The 18,471-nt window shown below is 42.2% G+C and overlaps 1 protein-coding gene across 1 annotated transcript in view; it reads right to left on the bottom strand.

Moving 5' to 3' along the window:
- Window positions 1-4,374: 4,374 nt before the first annotated feature.
- Window positions 4,375-18,471, bottom strand: part of PLEKHA8 (pleckstrin homology domain containing A8) — a 31,162-nt gene continuing 17,065 nt past the window's right edge. The window contains exons 7-14 of the mRNA XM_065629906.1: window positions 18,304-18,461; window positions 16,585-16,744; window positions 16,098-16,183; window positions 15,377-15,435; window positions 13,974-14,104; window positions 13,090-13,160; window positions 10,887-10,948; window positions 4,375-9,988 (exon numbers count right to left, since the gene is read on the bottom strand). Of these exons, the coding sequence (XP_065485978.1) occupies window positions 9,791-9,988; window positions 10,887-10,948; window positions 13,090-13,160; window positions 13,974-14,104; window positions 15,377-15,435; window positions 16,098-16,183; window positions 16,585-16,744; window positions 18,304-18,461 (925 nt within the window). The 3' untranslated portion in view covers window positions 4,375-9,790. The remainder of the gene's footprint in view (window positions 9,989-10,886; window positions 10,949-13,089; window positions 13,161-13,973; window positions 14,105-15,376; window positions 15,436-16,097; window positions 16,184-16,584; window positions 16,745-18,303; window positions 18,462-18,471) is intronic.

Raw genomic sequence — 18,471 nt, 5'->3', positions numbered from 1 at the left:
TCCAGGGTTTTCCTCAGCTTCCACCCAGGGGCTGGTTCGAGCCCCTGCAGAGAGCAGCCTGTTCAAGGCAACTGATGAAGTGTGAGGCAAGTAAAAGTAGCAGTGAGTATACACTGACAGTGTGCTGTAAATTAAAGGTGAGAGAACACAATTCCTTGAAAGACTGGGGGAGGAGGTGAATTTTAAAAGCCAGATTGAAGAAAACAAACTGTGAGATGCCCTGGCAGGATCCAATGTGCGACTGGGACATTCAGCACGTCCCCAACAAGGGGACAACTCCTTACAGACAAGCACCTGCAAGAAAGTCCCTGTGCCTGGGACTGGTGCATCTGATGAGGCAGGACTGGTGGTGACTCAACACAAGGGTTGGGGCAGCAGAATGAAGCTCTGTGTGGGAGAGTATGCCTCTTGCTCTTGACAAGGGTCTCCCACTGTGATTTTGGCAAGAAAGCTCTCCCAGCCGCCACAGGGCTCAGAGGTCTCATGGAGACATCGCAGCTCCCTGCTGCACACACAGATGCATCCTGCCAGTGGGGCAAAGCTTCTCCTTTTGTTCGTTTTGGGAAAGCTGGTTCTTCTTTGATGCATGGGACGTGGAGCCTTGGGCTCGGTGAGTGTGGAATACATGAGACCACAGCTCAAATGTCACGGTGGGGAGAAAGTGGGGCAGGCGAGCGGTGGCGACGCAGCAGCGGCTGCGCGGGCTGCACGGCACCGAGCTGCCCCTCGCCTGCAGCAAGGACGCTGGGTACCAGCTGCTGAGCAAGAAAGCAAGTGGAAAACTGTGACCTATAGGAAACTATGTGAGGCACGTCTGGTCTCTGAAGGCTACAGATGAGCTGGCGATACCAACACTGGAAACAGATGCTAAATTGATTGGAAATTATTTTGGCGGAAAGCCATAGCTGGAGCAGGAGCCATGGTACGAAGATAAATTGATGCAAAATGCATTTTGAAGTCTCAGATCTGTCTGATTTTGAGAAAACAGTGACCTGTTCTCTTTTGGCATCACTGCAGGCCACACACCAGTGCATCTTGCTGAAAGCGGTGAGATACACACTTAAAAAGCGGACAAATGCTGCTGGTTGGCACCGGACCCGTTGGGGGCCCTGACAGGGAAGCAGCTTCTCAGTGACTCCTTGATTGACAGCTCTGGAAGGACACAAGTACCACCAATTTCAGCTCCTCCTGCTGCAGGTGAAATTCCTGCACTAATGGTGATGCCTCGCTAAGTGGTGGATAAACAGCAAAAGATCCTGCAGAAATTTTACCAGACCTTGCGTAACAGAACACCAGCAAAGTAATACAGGCTGGCAAAAGGTGAAGGTTAGGGGAATGCAAGAACACAATGAAACTTGGAAAAGCCTTTTTTCTTAGTCCCCAAAACTGGGGGTTGAGCCAGCACTGCCGTCACTGCAGCTTCTCTGGGAACCATCCCCTCATGGGGCAGGGAAGGGAAGCTGGAAGCTTTCGAAGGTTGATGTGTTTTTTTAATGATAACTCACAAGAAGCAAATCTAAAATCTGTGTTAGACACAGGAGAGGAATAAATATCTGTTAATTAAGAAATATATTTGCATCAATATATTGAAATATTAGGAAAAAATACATGGTAACATCTTGGATGAAATCTTCCAGATGGACAGACAATCTTGGATACACCAACATCTGGAAGCGTCAGTCGTAGTACTTGTGCTTGACACTTGTTCTACCAGTTCCCAAATGATAAAGAAAATTTCTTTTCATAGTTCTGATTCAAGGAACAGCTTTGCATAATCACGTTGAACCAGTGTTCAAAACTTGTGCTCCATCAAGGCTGTAGCATTGAATTATGGTACCATATTCTGCATTTCAATAGCTTTATACTTCCTGTAGGGCAGCAAAACTGCAGGCCAGCCCCACAAGGCCCTCAGCATAGCAAGGTTTCCAGCTGGGCTAGAAAGAAACCAACCCAGTAAAGGTTTCACTCTGCCTGGTTGCATAGGTCAAAGCTTTGGTGCTGGGAGCTTGCATTGCCTTTCCCCCTTAAATCCAGAAAAGATAGTCTTTTTCCATACAGGGGAACCCTAAGAAATAAAACATTTATGGATATTTTGGTCATTGCTGAATCTTTAATGTGTACCCTTCGAGCTTCCCATTTTAACAGCAGCACCTGTGTGTTCCTATGAACCCTACATGTTCAGCACATCATTTTTTATTTTGAACCACGGATCTAGATTCCTGTGGGGACAGGAATTTAGCAGCCAACATCACAGCCCATGACCTTTACTAATAAACATCACAAACTGTGAAAGCTTTAGCTGGGGCTCTTCCTGCAGTTTAACTGGAATCCTGTAATGCCAACAGATTTGCATTTTTTAAACCAGTGGAAGCTGCAGTGAGGAGACACTTGGTGGGAGGTATCTTTTCATGCATGGGATTTCCATTAGAACATGTCTTTGCTGTGCTGCTGGTTTGCGTTTGGCTATTTAGGAGGGCAGAGCATTTTACAGAGGTGACTAACGACTCGTGCAAAGTCTCTCTGCACAGCCACAGACCTCTTGCCACAGCCACCATGTTCTGTTCTCCTTTGCTCATGGACGTGTTTCAGCTGTAAAATAGGACACTGCAGTGCTGGTTGGCAAATCAATATTGCAGCTCACGGTTAAAAGCTGGGCTTCGAGGCATTAGCTTAGGGGTTTTACCAAAGTACTGACAGTTATGGGGCAGGTCTGTGGGACACTGCGATGCATGATGGACCCCATCACATTCTTCCTCCTCCTCTCGTCCAAAAATGCCAACGGATAGAAGTTGTCTGCATGGCTGCAGCAAGTTGCAAGTTGCTACTTCTCTGGTGAAAATGGTTCAATTTGTTTATTGCATGGTCAGATGGAAAGCTGAAATCTCATCTTCCTGCTAGAACAGTGCCTTGTGTTTTCAAACAAGGAAAGGAAACTTCATTGTAACACTGCAAGTGAAGTTTTGATTGACTCTGCACCACTTTCAATTTCTCTGCATACATCCTCTTTGTTTTGGTGTGAAGAGCTACAGGTGTCTAATACAGCGTAACACAGTGTAGATACCAACACCAGAAGTGCCAGCTCTTGTGTAGGACAGAGCTCTGCCCCAGCAGCAGCCCCGTCTAACCGCGACACGTAACAGGATGGCTTCAGAGGAGCTGCCAGGGAAAGGAGTGACCTGGGCAAGGCAGCTCATTGTGGCACAGCTGACACTTCAGGACAGCCACCAAAGCAATCTGCACCATGGCTGTAATAACAGCTCGTGCCATGGGCACCCAGGCTCACCCACCTGCCAACTTATTTCCACAGGCCAAAAGAACAGGGCCAAGACAGTGTCTCAGGGGGACATCTAAAAGCATTAGTGACACGGCTGTTGTTATTTGGCTGGAACTACCAGGGTCTCATGACTGACAACCTGCTTGGAAGGAGAGAAGACGAACAAAGCCCTGTAGTTGTGAAAGAGAGATGTGATCTCCGCCCTGGAAGGCTTTCTAAACCATTCTTCCCTCACCCACGTGCCAGCTATCTGCCAGCTCAGCCCCAGCAGGTTAGACAGAGGGATGCTGCGTCTGGGGCTGATGCTCTGGACACTCTTACTGCAATGAGAAGGGTTGAGGGTCTCCTGTATCCCCCAGGAGACAGCCAGCTCCAGCCCAGCAGCGCTGCTGTTGCTGCACCAGGATACACACATCCTCCCCCTGCCACAGGGCTGGCGAGGCACAGGCAGGGGCCCGGTCTCATCTGCTCATCTCCAGCCGGGAAGAAGCCTCTGCCACTTCACAGATCTCCACCTAGATGTTGCCATTTAGCAGAGGGACTTGCCCTTGCTAGAGGAAGACAATCGCGTATCACAGTTCTGCCCTCAGGTCTGTGCTGTGTTTATACGGAGAGAGAAAGCGGGGGAGAAAAAGGGAGACGTTACACCCACGTTAATTAAGGAGCACTAGGCTTCATCTGCCTCTCAAGATGACCACACAGGAATTTCTGAAGTCTTCAAAACCTGTATAGAAGAGATTCAAGCCCAGGTAAAAGAAGGACAAATAATACATGCAGTTTTAAAATACAAATTCCTCTCACACTGCCGGGCTGGCTTTTCTAGCTACAGTCTTCACACATTTACACTGGCCAAGGAACCACAAGCACATGCCAAACACAGCTTTTATTCTTGTAATCAAAACAGGCTCCATGTGTGTTAACATTCTTCATACAAAGATACAGACAGGCGGTTTCTGTGAACCAGAAACATACTGTTTTTGACTGTTCACACAGTACCTAGAACAGATGCATTCCTGAAGAGCACTTTAGGCCCTCTGTTGTAATAAAAGAAACAAAATCCATGCAAAGAGAAAGCAAGATTTTAAAACATGCTTATTTAAAATAAGTTTATTGTAATGAAATAATATAAAAGTCTGACAAAGGTCTTAACAATGCTCCAAAAGAAGAGACAGACGCTGTATGATTTGAGGGATGATGCAGACTGGAAACTCCAAAGTACATATTTCAGACTGAACTGCTTATGATGGTACAATTTATGCAATGCTTACACTGGAAGAGGTGATTTTGGGGGCAAGAATGAGCCCCTAGAATTAAGAAAATTTAAAGTGTAAGGCAATATACCTTCTCTTCATCTTTAGATGTATTTCAGTATGTATGTAATGTGTTTTAGAATGTATAAGTAAGGCTTGCAGGAAGCTCAGCTTGACATTGATAAAATGTATGCCCAAAATTTGCTTGAAAAACGAAAATAGGCAAGGAAACCACAAAAGCAAGCTGCTTTGGTTTTTGGTTTAGTCACCATATTCTGGAATGCAATTTACTTGTTTAGTTTCAAGTAGATACAAATCTCAAACTTTCAAGACAGCTTTAAATAAAGGAATTAATAAATTTCGGACCCCATGAATGCTGCAATGCAAAATAAAGTTAATAAACTTAAGTGCTAAGCAGAAATCAGGATATGAAAACACGGAAGTTTCACGTATTAAAAAAAAACCAAACAACACCACACTTCTAGCATACCTGGAGTATCTGGGGGACAGAAATCCTATACCAAGAAAGGGATATTACAAACAATAGTTAAAGACTACATTTTGAAGAACTGCATGCCAGTGGGCCGGTGCACGTGTTTAAGTGAAGCATATGCCTATGTTCTAACTTCAAAGCAAGTGCTTAAATCCTTGTGTGAACTGTGAGCAGGATCAGCTACTGCCTGGGCTTGCTCTGAGCCAGTAAGTGCACTGTGAAAACCCTTCTGCACAAGGGTGATTTTATGTTGCTTGGAGCATGCAGTAGTTTGCAGAGTTTGTTCACCAAGGGGCTACGGAAAGTAGCAAAGAGGCATAAACTCAGTTATTCCCACCATTCTTCTCTTCTTGTTTTGTTACCTGTACTATACAGGCAAGAGAAGAGACATAGGTAATTAAAAAAAAAAATTCCCGTGCTTTCACTCGTAAGAGGTAGAACTGCCAAGTCTGAAGTGTCCTAATTTAAATTTCGTTGGTGAAATGTAAAGTTCAAAGTGGTGTGGTCTTCTTGGCAAAATATGTCAAATGGGGGAGAAACTTCAGAGAAAAGCAGCACATTCTCCATCTGACTGTACGTTTGGTTGCCTGACAAAGAATTCAGGTCTGATTTTCCAAGTTTACATTTGTATCACTTACAAAACTTCCCACTTTGCACTCTTATGGAAAGATGCTTCGACTTGACAGCAACAGTTCTGGTAGCAAAGCAGATGAGAACGGGAGGAAATGAAGGGGTAGGGACCGGGTGGGGGAAGAGAGAAAGACAGCCAGGTAGGAATGTGTTAATTATGTTTTCTGGTGTCTGAAAGGCAGCTGAAGGTTCCCTAAAGCTTTTCACAAAAGCTGAAGTGATAATGAAAAGAAAGGGTTAGAAGGTCCAGCATATGGACACTGTTTTCTATAATGGTCCGCACCCCTTTGCCAAAGCACGCTGCCAACAACAGGAGCACGTTTTGGGCATACTTTTTCTATGTCCAGCCAACCAAGTGACACTTTTCAAACTACGAAACATTTTTAAAGCAAACAGTTGTAACATAAGTCTTGATGATCCTTTACAAAAAGTTTGTAAGTGAAGGTATAAGGCCCTTAACTTTAAGTGCATCTGTTAAAGGGAGACCCATAGTACAAAAGTGTCAAGATGGGATGTTTCAGTGACTCCTTCAGTTTACACTAAAGCACTTGAGTATCCAGTTCATATTCTACAATTGTAATGTCACAGAACTTCAATATGCAACTGAGTATGGTGTCTTAAAATAGCAGAGGGGGCCCCAGAACATAGTTTGTTTTTAAAAAAATAACAACAACATAAATAAAATAAATAAAAGCCTCCCATTACTAAGCAGAACTTGACTGGAATTATTTCAGAGCTCTGGTCTAATGCCAATGGCACTATATTAAAAGATGTGTGTATGATCTCTATTCAAATATGCTGACAGCCATTATTCAGTACTAGATAGCACTTCTATCAGATTGCTTTGGGATTTACCATGTCTCAGCAAAGTTGCGCACTGGACAGACACTGTGAGTGTCATGTGCTGTATCAGAGTTCTACGCTCAGCTATACTAATTTCACAAAAAGCAGCCTTAGTCCCCTGGGGTAAGGCTGTGATTACTCTTATTTTGCCATGGCTAAGAAAAATCCCTGAGAATATGCAACTGTTAGACATTGAAGGAAACAGCCGAAAGCATTTCTAAAGGAAAAGGATGCAAAACTTTAGACTAGTGCAGTCTGAGAAACCAAAGCAGTTCATGTAAAGTATGTAGAGCAAGGGTGCTGTTCTCCGAGAGCCACGTGGACCTCTACCAGTATGCAGGTCAGTTGTTCATAAATATCAGTCATTAAAATTACAAAATAACCCCAACTGATCAATGAACCAAACATATCAAACAAAACCCACCAACCTCCTCTCCAATTCTAAATTTGAAGGCTTGCTCTCTACATTTATTAAAATCAAAATCATTCCTCTCTGCTTGCCAAACTGACGCCACAGAAAAGAAAGAAAGAAGGGAATCGTCTTGCAGTGCATTTGCTTCCACTTGGTCATCTGGTCTGTTGCATCCTTATAGGTATAACTGGGAGCTAAGCTTGGCAACATGCTGCACGGGTTTCTTTCCCAGTGGTGGTTTGGCTGGAAAGGTGGCATGCGTTTGCCTTAGAAGTGCTCAACACCCTGCAGAAGCAGCGCATGGTGAAGTACAAGTTTAGAAGGCAAGGAGACCTTGCTCAGTTCCTGCTCTACAAGTCCCCTATTGAACAACAAGCACACAGGTCTTGTTGTTCAATAGATCTGAAGCCATGGTCTCCTAAGAACATTCTCAGAATGACCAACTTTACAGAGCAGACCAAGGCAAGAAAGCCTGCTTTGAGGCAGGATGCCATGCTGATTAGAGAATATGCCATGTGGACCACTCTCTATTTGTTAGAAGAAAGAAGAACGGTAGAAGTTAGTAACTAATGAAGCTAATGGCCTGATGAAGTTGTTAAGTTCTCTGCTTACAAAATAAAGCCTACTTACTTTTTGCATCAAACCTTGGGTCTGACGCGCTACTAACAAACCAGTGGTTCTCTCACTAGTTAAAAAACCAAACCAAAACAAAACCACAACCCCCCCAAAATACCTCCAAGACTTTAAGTGCTGAATATGCTTTCCTGCTACTGGAAAAGCTTAGAGCAAAAAGGGAAGCCAATTTTCATCATGATCTCACAGTTAATTTCTAGAGAAAAGGGGTCTCTTCCTGCTCTCCCCGCATACCCCATACTTTGTGGAAATGTGGTCTCCATTACCTTCCCAGAGCATCCAGCTAAGAACTATTGCAGCAAAGTTTCCCACATAATAGCTGAAAACCCTGAGGAAGCCATGGCAGGGGTGGTTTCTTTGCATTCATGCTTAGAAGAAGATGGCGAAATCCCAAAGGCTCTCTACTTGATTTTTAGCACTGCGAGTAGTGAAATAATTGAAAGGAACTTTGGCCAAAAGTTTTTACTCTGTACTTAGACATAAATATATACTACTTAAATTAAGAAAATCCAAAAGACTAAAACCCCCACATCCTTCTGATTCTTCTTGGTGTATGTAGGAACTACAGACAGGCACAACTCGGAGAAGATGACAAGAACAAGAAAGTCACACTGTTTAGGTATCTAATTACAGTTCTGGTATCTTGCTTTATACACCAAGTGTGATGTTTGGTCATTTCTTCAAGCATCACATGCTTTTCTTAAAGCTCACAATGCTGGGCTCTTCAGAAAGAATCAAGTATTTGGTGTGCAGAGAGGCTCCCGTCACAGAGCGATGCAGGGCAGCAGGTCTGTATTACATTCATTTTATTGACAACGTGGTTTTTAGCCTAGTAAAAGCCAGTACTTCTCCTGTCAGTATGGTGACACTGAAACTTCTCCTGTATTTACGAAGATTTACTAATTCTAAGTACCTCATTAGCACACTCTGCTCTCCTCCTGCACATGAGTTAAACTCAACTCTTTGCACAAAGCCATCTGAAGCTGCAGGTCACCACTGAGAGACCCACTTATGCCTTGAAAGGGCAGTCAATAATTCACAGACAGCCTTCTAGACATCAGCACGACTAGGAATTTTGTCCCTAACCATATCACTAGCTAAAAGGACTTCTTTATTATTTTTAATAGCAGCAGTGTTAAGAGCACATTTTTATCTGTATCAGCAAAATGGAGAAAAGGGCAAATTTTATTTTCTTCATTTCCAGTCACTTCTACATAATTTAGGATTTTAAGGTTTGTAATTGGCCCAATGTGTAATGGCTCCATGACAAATTCTAGCTTCCCCAATGCTTCACTCATTTCATGTCCACTTTCATGAAGTCTCTGCCCATAATGTCAGCCTAGGACTGACTTTAGTAAAATCTGCTTTTTAAACTGCTAGCCATATTCAATTCAAAATTACATTTTTGTGTGAATTTAAGAAAACTCTAAACCCAAAATAGTAAAACCCACCAAAACCTTAACAAACCAGGATGATGGACATGATCTTCAATTGCTTGTGTAAAGCCCTATTGCAATTAGCTGGGCTTTGCCAGTTTGTGCCAGTGAATTTCTTGTGGTCCACTGGCAGGAGCCGACAGGGAGAACGTGGCACATACTGGGACATGGTCAGGGAACACGACACCCAGTTTCAAAGGCTGGTTCCTAGGGAAGCTCAGACCACCAGCCACATATGCTTATGGTGAAGATCTCTCTAATATTTGGGGATGTGCTGCATTAAAAAGCTTTCAACCCAAATTAAGGGACAAACTCACTGCGTACCTTATCAGGTGGCATTTAATTGGCCTTCTCTTCTGCTACCAAGGTCACGATAACTCTTGCTACCTCTGACCTCCTGTGCCGTGGCAGGGAGTGGGCATGGGGCACGGGAGAGCCAGAGCCAGCTCCATCACGACATCCCGACTGCTCTGCTGCATGCACAGCTCTCTCCTAAGGTATGGGAGCAAAGGCCAAATTCTGCTCTGTTACTTTTACAAGGTGAAGAGAAGAGGGAGTGCACAGGCAAGAGAGAAACTGTCAAAAACATTCATCATGGGCATAGTTATGACCCAAAGAGAAACAGTACCTCCACATTTAAGCACAAAACAAGCATCAATGAAAAAATAAAAATCATACATACCCTTCCCCCAAAACACAACACTCTTCCCACCTGAAAAGACATAATGAACAGAAATGATGTCCAAAAAAATCCAAAACAAAAGAAATCTTGGTTAACAGACACAGTCCCTGAAGTTTTAAGACACCGTCTTGCTGTAGTCATACCACCTCATCTGACTCCAAACCATGTACTTCATAGAGAGTGTCCAAGATATTTAGCTGCTTTTCCATGGCTGGTAAGTAAATGTTGAGGTCCCTCTGCATTCCTTTGTAAAATGTTTCTTCCTGAGGCTCACACTCCTCTACAGACAGAGCTGCCACAAAGTCTTCATATGTTGGAGCTGCCCTTAAAGCTAACTGGGAAAGGAATCAAAGCTTTTAGATTTGTAAAACAGAACAGGAAAAGAAACTGAACTAAAGACACAAAAAACCTCTAAGACATCCCTCTATGCACTTAGATTGCATAGCTTTAATGTATTTATGTGTACATGCATATGTTAAGATTTTTAAATGAGAGGGAGGCTAACATTATATTTTTTTTAATCTCTGTGTAGATCCCCAGTTTAAGACATCTTCAGAGAGGCCTGATTTTTAGGAAGTGTCTGTAGATCACATTTTGTACAAATAGCATATATTAGAAATTAATTAAATACAAACTCCAAATACAGTTTGTTAAGGGAGCTTCCAAACCAGCATCACACACTTCAGCACTGAAGTTCCATTCTCAAAGGCTCTTTAGGAAGCTCTCCCCAACATTTCTGTTTCTCCCAGTCAAAGGCTCTGTCATGATTCCCTGGATGAGACTTTCCTTTTTCCTTTTATGTTTTCCAGTGATAGACACGAGGGGGAGCTGCCAGACTGGACAAAAACGAACCATTTCCTCTGGCCAATATATTCTACTTTGAGTCGCTGACACATTCTTATTGAATGCTCACATCCAAAGACCAATCAATCCTTAAAAGCAACCTGAATCCCTCATTTCATCATTTAATAGTCCTGCCAGTCTGTGCGGAAAAACACATAATGAAAAAAATATGCATGCAAAAGCGATAAATCTGTTTTGGCTCCAGAAGGAAGGTTCCACACTGAAAACCCAATACTGAACACAGTGATAACCATCATTCTCACCCTGAAAAGAAAGTCTGACAAAGGAATTCATTTTAACGCTTAAAAAGTTAACACGGTTTATGAATGACACACAAGATCACATTAACAAGACCCCCCAGCTCTATCAGCAACTAAGATAAATACTTACAGCAAAGACTCCGCGGACAACCCAACCATGGTGCTGCCGTAATGTCTTTCCATAAGCATTGTCTTAAAGGAAAAAAATAAATAAATCAAGAGACAGATGTATGGCAGTTTTAAGTTTGCATCACAAAGACAATTTACAGCTTAGAAATGACTATTTATGGATATACTCTTGCCATTGGATGCAAATAATGGCTGTTTCTGAGCACTCAAGTTATGACTGAAAGGAGATGACAGATTTGGGATTTCTGCACCGGGGTCTCAGCTCTACTGTCAAATCTCCTTCACCTCATCCATGGCAAATAAGTGTTCTAACAGACAGGACGGCAAATGTAATTTTTATTTGACTAGCTGTGCTTCACACCTAACACTTCTCCTACTATTTAGTTCTCAGTTCAGTGCAAGGCTGATAAAATAATACACAGGGTGAAACAATCCTCCAAGCTGATGGTTAGCCAGCTCAATCAAGGTGGTTAGCTCAGGCATTAACCAAAAGCCCTCTCTTTGCATCCGAGGGTCAAGTTTTGAGTGTCCCTGGAAAGGAAAGCACCGGGACTTTATCAAAATAAGCCTCAGGATGTCTCTTGTGAGTGCCTCTGAGTGCAGCCTTTGATGAAGTCCCTTGTTATGTTCCTAGACAGCTTCACTTTCATATACTAAGCTTTCTATACACAAAGCCAAATGTCTTTGAGACATATTTTCCCAGTCTTAGATTGTCACTGCTGTCATTTCATATCCTTGCCCTTCAGCTGAATTTTTAAGTATCTGACATAGTGTTAGACTTCCCCTGAGCTGTTCACCTTGAAGAAAGAGAACCTCTACATTTTGCTGCTTTAGGATATTTGCTCAAAAGACTGCAGACAGTTATTTCTGGAAGAGTGTAAACAGCCATAAGTTTTGCTGTACTCTGAAGTACTCCTCACATATCAGTCTAATGACTGGTGAATGTGTCTTTTCTATCTTCACAGTAGGAGCAAAAATCTATGAGAATAGCATACAGTAACAAGAGCAATGAAATAAAGAGAAAAAGAGTATCATGTAGCAAACAGGAACGACAAGTTTACACTCTGCCTTATCAGCAAATATAAGGGATACTAAAAACATCAGAATTTTAAAAGCTGACTAAGGTTTAAACCCCGATTAAGGACAAATCCCTTCAAAAAGCTGTTTGTTCCTCAGAAGATCATAAGATCTGGTGGATATTCCATTTTTTATTTTCATTTCATTTCACTAGCTTGACATTCAATGTTGTAGACAGAGAACACATACCCCCATCTTTACTTGAGATTCAAATAGCACGAGAAACTCTAACAGCAAACCAAAGCTGCACTGGTGATAAAGATATGGGAGAGCTTTTCATGGAGAGAAAGGCAAAGGTGAAGTGAGAAAAAACCAACAGCATGTCTCTGCCATGGACACAAAGCAATTCAAGAAGGAATTCACTGCTACGGCCTTCAGACTCAGAAGGTCAAATACGTGCTTTGACTTTCCACGGTGTTTAACATCTACATCTGGTAGCGGTGTATTTACAGTCCCACTTCCAAGAGCTGCTTATATAGTGCATAGTAGCTATTTGTACTGATCTTATAAGGCAGCTGCTTAACTGTTTAAAAGACCACTGGATTATCATAACATTAGACTGCATGCATGTAGAGAGGGTCTTACTCAGGAATAACCATGTCAAGCCTAAGCAGGGTTTGTATTTTGTTTTATATTTGCTGTGGGCACTACCCTGATTTGGCGAGTGTCAGAAATTCTGTACTTGGAAAAAAATACGAATTCCCTCCTAACTGATACAAACAATTCACAGCCATACTGGCAAAGAGGTGATTTCAAAGAGTGACGGCCAATCTCAGAAATAACTAAAAAAAAATAACACAACTATAAATTTGGGAGCGCTCTCGCTGGAGACCAGTAGAGAAAATGGAATGAGACAAAGCACTTTTTTTCCCTAAGGTATGACTGTCTCCTCTGCAAAAAGTATGCCAATTAAAGGAATCTTTATCTGCTATTAAATCGACATTGACCAGATGTCTAGTAATCTGCCTGAAGATGGCCATTTTCAAAAACTGTACTTAAAAAAATATTATGTCTTGAAATTACTTGCATCATTAGTCACTGAAGGAAACAGAGATTCTCAACAAGAAAGAAAATAGCCAAGTATGTAAATTCAGAAGCATATGAAGAATAAAGCAACTGGCACTTACTTAAAGCTGTTTGGATATTCTTTTCTCCATTCTTCACTTCTGTCAAAAACCCTTTCAAGAACTTTAAGCCTCTGTCAGGATGAACCCACGAAATAAAAAAGAAACCATGGTTATAACAAAGTAATCCAAAGTATAACAAAGCCCTCAAAGTTGCAATACAACTCAGAAGAGCACTAAAACTCAGAATTAAGGTGCCATTTTCAATCTGAATAAAAAAATGCAGCCACCTTCTTCAGCCTCTCTCCTAACCCAACGAAACATACTTTGCTAGAACATTTCTGCTGCAGCCTGCCTGATGTTCTGGCCCAGCCGGAACAGCCATTCACTGTAACTTCACTTTTACAGGGAAAAAAGGTTGCCTGCCATCGCTTTTTCAGGCCTTTTGGCAAAGTCGCAGTGATACAACCACAGACAACACATTAATCTTGAACCTAGCCAATTTGGATTGATGAAGCCAGTGTAAAGTAACCAGTTCGCTCCAAGTACGCAAGCTTGTGCTGGCGAAAGGCCTCTCTGTCTACAACTACCTGAAAGGAGGTTGTAGCATAGAGGGTGCTGGTCTCTTCTCCCAAGTAGCAAGTGACAGGATGAGAGGAAATGGCTTCAAGTTGCACCAGGGAAGGTTCAGATTGGGTATTAGGAAAAATTTCTTCATGGAAAGGGTTGTGATGCAGTAGAACAGGCTGCCCAGGGAAGTGGTGGAGTCACCATCCCTGGAGGTGTTTAAAAGACATATAGATGAGGTTCTTAGGGACATGGTTTAGTGCTAGAGTTAGGTTATGGTTGAACTCAATGATCTTGAGGGTCTCTTCCAACTGGAATGATTCTAATGATTCTCATGGCACCTTAGCAGTTCATAGTGTAAGTAGATACGAGGCCGTTACCTTTTCAGCCACAAGAGAGCCTCCGTAGCAGAGTTTCTAACTTGTGCTACACCTGCATTCACTTCATGGAGCACTATCTTCTGGAGGGTACCAAACTCTTCTTTGTTGGTTATAAATTTCTGGTTTATTTTCTGGAGTGAAAACAAGAGGCAAAGCTTTAGGCTTTGAAGACCAAACAATGACCTATTTATCACAACTCCTCCCTGCAAAAGGGATACCACAGATCCCCAACCACATCACACACTCCCCACGGCACGGCTGCCCTGCCACACTGGGCACATCTTCCCTGCGCACCACCCCAGACACATCTGGTTAACACAACCAAAAAAAAAACCACCCCACATTTCAGTCAAAGATTTACAGGGAACCTGCCATTTCTGTCTGACAAAATGCTTCAGGTTCCCATGGCATCCTCCACACCAGCAGAAAGGAGTTAACTCAACCTGCTCTCCAATCAAAGTCCCATTTGCCCCAAGCTTCAGGTACAAGCAAGATCACCTTCTGACAACTGCTAAGCTGCAAATTCTCAGTTACACATAGCAGTCATCAGCATGCTTAAGCTTTTTAATTTATTCCCAAGTTTGTTATGCACAACTCCTCATAAAAAGAAGAGAGAAAAATATATAAGGGGCAGATAAACACATTCTTCTTCTACATTAAAGGAGAAGCTGCCTATCACTTGACAACGAATATTCAAGGTTTTAGTTTTTTTAAATAGCATGCTTCTCTCCTGCTATATTTTCAGTCTTTCAGTGGCTACCTTCACTAAGATAAGCACCAAATAAATCTGAATGTATGCAATGCTCCTTATCATACACTCAGAAGATATGTTTTGCTTTTCTTCTTTTTTATTGAAAGAAAAGTTATGAAAAATCTCACTATGAATACATCTCGTATCAGAAGCAGCACTTCAAACCCATTCAGACTTGGAGCTGGAAGAGCTATCAGACCAAGAACTGAGGCTGCAGGGTCTGCCCTGACCTGCTGAGAAGCTGCTTCTTAATGCACCAACTTCCTCCTACTTGGTTGAAGAAAGGGATTTTTTCCCCCACCTCCGTTTGTTATACAGTCTAAAGTCAATATTGCCACCATCACATCACGACTTACAACCTATTCAGCTCAGAATCAAAGTCATATTCATTAGGTGTAAGAGATATTTTATTTGGCAATCAAGTATCTTATAAGTTTTCACACAGCAACTGGATTTCTTAAACACAGCATGTACTGTAAGAACAGAATTAGGGGTATTTCAGCATTCTGATCTGACAGATGGTAACGTTATAAAATATTAAATAGCTTTCCACTATTGACTCCTACAACAAAGACTCTTGAGCTTTAGTGCCCAAAACAGATGTTTTGTTAAAACAAACAAACAAAAAAAGGTGCTAGAAAGAAGCTGTTACCTTGATGTTACCTACAAAATCCATTTTGACAGGAGCAAAAACAGTTGGTCCCAGCTTGTCTAGAAAAAAAAAAAAAAAAAGTCTTTTTTTTTGGTCTTTTTCCAGTCCTCATGCCTTAGTAACAATTAATTTCATTTCATTAATTTCATTTACTCTCTTAATAATCCTTCTAAATGTCAGCAGAACACTAAATGAATAACATAAACCAAAGTCTTTCTTTGGTGTAGAACTGATCCACCCCAGTGGGTGCAAGTGTTAAAATACACCAACCTACAATTCGGAAGTCCTCAAAAGGGTTCATGCTCACCGGGACCCCACATCCACTGTCAGGTGCAGGGGTCAAGCAGGTAGGGAGCTGCATTGGCTAGAGATAGAAGTCTTTGGAAAAAATCATATAGTACAGCTGATGGCATGCTGTCAGCTGTACTGGGCACGTAAGGTATACATGCCGCTCTTTTGAGGGGAAGAAATTGCTGTTCCAGACAGACCTATAAATTTCCAGACAGCGTGTACATGGGTCCCATCTAAATGAGAGTGGATCTTCCATAAGGCGAAGTAAGAAACATCTTCTGGTACCAGTCAAATTGATTCCGCTGATAGGAACTGTTTCTGTTACATCACTTTAATGAAGAAACTCATTCTCCAAGCCAACAGCTCCACCTTTTCTCGCAGCTGGCAACAGTCAAAAGGAGTCAGAAGAAAAGAAGGAGGAGCTGCTTACCCAGAACAGGCACAATTGCATAACATGACTCCAGAAACTCCTCTGTTGGTATGCCCTCCTCTTCCCGAAGCTCAATATCGCTGAACCTGGTGTCCAGGACAAGCAGAAAAGATTGTTAAATTAACAATTCCTTTTGTGCAACTTCTAAAGGCAAAATTACATTTCATGCCCACTTCATTTGCACAGATGTAAAATTTATAGACAAGGAACCACCAAGATAGCTTTTGTTTTATTAGGTTAAATGACTGCAGAAATACACATTTGGTGGTGTGCAAGCAAGGTCTGCAATTACAAACAAGGAAAAAACCTCCCACTCCACTCTGTACAGCTAATTCTACAAAGGCTATCTTCTTCAATTACTGGGCTATATCCAGTCTTGTTGAATAATCTCAGCAAATAAAGCTTTATAGGCAGAAGACTCTTAAAAATGAGTCAATTAAAGGCTTAACAAAGTTTCAATAATCCTTTTAATTGAAATCTGTACTACCTATTGCTCATGACACTGAAGAAGGTAGGAGAATCATCTTCATTTCTGTCTTCCTCACACAGAGTCAATCCACTTAAAGAATTCGTTTCTGACTGCAGCAGCTTGTGGGCACCAGAGCTTTTTACAGCTTGCAGGTTGTTCTCTCCATTTTCTTTAATGCCTTACATTTATAGGGAACAGAAGAAAAACAAAAATAGAAAAATAAACCAGCCACATACCCATACTGTTATTCCTGTTCAACAAGATGCTTTCTATTTGAAGGAAGGCACTTGGATATCTGGATCACGCAAGTTTAAAAGCTCTCCCTGCCAGCAACATGACTCTCACCGCAGTTCCCCTGCTGTTGACTGTTCAGACCACATTTCAACCAGTCTCTTCCCCATTTCTTTTTAATCAGACAGACTGAGCACCAGGCTCCAGTGCAGGTGAACCCACACATCCTCAGCAAGGACACCAATATGAGAGAAGAACGTTGAAGAAGTGACTGGGTGCAGCAAGGAGCAGACTCATCTCCCTGAAAGAAAGTTCACTTCTCACGTGGCTGTAACTTCACCAGTGCTGATAAAGTGGCACAATGCATTTTCAAAAGCAAAAGAACAATAGTGACTTATTTGCTCCTTCTCATAAGTAAATTGGCTGCTTAGATGGGTACTGCTATGACATCAAAGGTTGCTATGTTCTCCCCAGTTCATATCAATATCTTTAAAGCTTCCCAGAAAAAGATCCAGCTGCCTCTTCCCTGCTGTGGTCAGTTCTATTTCTTCTTCGGGGTCAAGTGCATCCGTGTGAAATAAACAAAGCACTACACAAGTGCCCCTGAATGCACGTTATTCTGCAAGGACTTATCACACTACACAACACCAGTTACAGAATTGGGAAAAACTCCAAAGAGAACCCATGTAAGAACAAAATCAACTTGATCATTAACTTGGGCTTAAAACCCTCAACTGATTCGCTGACTGCACAGGTATGTTTTGGAATGGTGACCAGGCAGAGAAAGCTGCTGTTTGAGAACAATACAGTCCATTCAACAGGACGAGCAGAAATCATACATTATTTGTACAGACTTACTCAAATTAAGCTCAGCAGTCCTTAACAATATAGCTATGTTGGATGGAATTTTATACTGAATTAGTTCAACAGTGTTTTACTGAAGTGCCACACAAATCTAAGTTTCATGCTATTGCTCAGGTCATGGAAGAAATAAGGTGCTTTCTAGTATTCTCTTAGTTGCAGAAAAAGTGTTAATTTTCCATAAAGATTTGTCAAAACCATCAAGAATGACTACAAGGTCAGCCCCTCCAAGACAGGCACACAAAGCATCAGTGTCCCCTTTCTGACAGCGCAGCCCTACACACCAGCAGAGGTGCAGGCATTCCCAGCGAGGGCCTATGGGAACAATGTGTCTGTCCACAGCGCAAGTCGAGCCCGAGCTCTGTCAGGCTGTATTGTTATGCACGTCAATCAGCATTTAGAGGAGCCTCCACTTGTCCAAAAAAGAATTTTTAATTTCCTTCCCCATTCAGTCCCAAGTTAGCTATCAACAAGGGCAGGAGCTACGCTGGGAAGACTTGACAACAGGCAGATATCAGACTAAAATACAAAGACATTCCCTCTCTTGGGAAGCAACATATCAGCCCTCTCACAGGCGCCCTACACATCCCTCCATTTACACTTAGAGACTAACGATGCTGGATAAAAGATGGTGCATTTGTTTACCTGCCAAACCCTCTGCCATGTGATCTTCAACAGAAACATCACTTCTCCCCTCATTTGTCTCCAGGTTTAAACATTCCAGATTTTTAATAAGAGTTTGCTCTTGATGGCTAATTTCTGCTTTTACAGAGCCATTTTCACAGGGGTTCAATTCCATCTGCCTGAAGAAAG

This window comes from Caloenas nicobarica, chromosome 2 (genome assembly GCF_036013445.1).
Source record: "Caloenas nicobarica isolate bCalNic1 chromosome 2, bCalNic1.hap1, whole genome shotgun sequence".
Taxonomy (NCBI): domain Eukaryota; kingdom Metazoa; phylum Chordata; class Aves; order Columbiformes; family Columbidae; genus Caloenas; species Caloenas nicobarica.
Note: the sequence above shows the minus strand (reverse complement) of the source record. Positions and strands in the feature narration are given on the sequence as shown.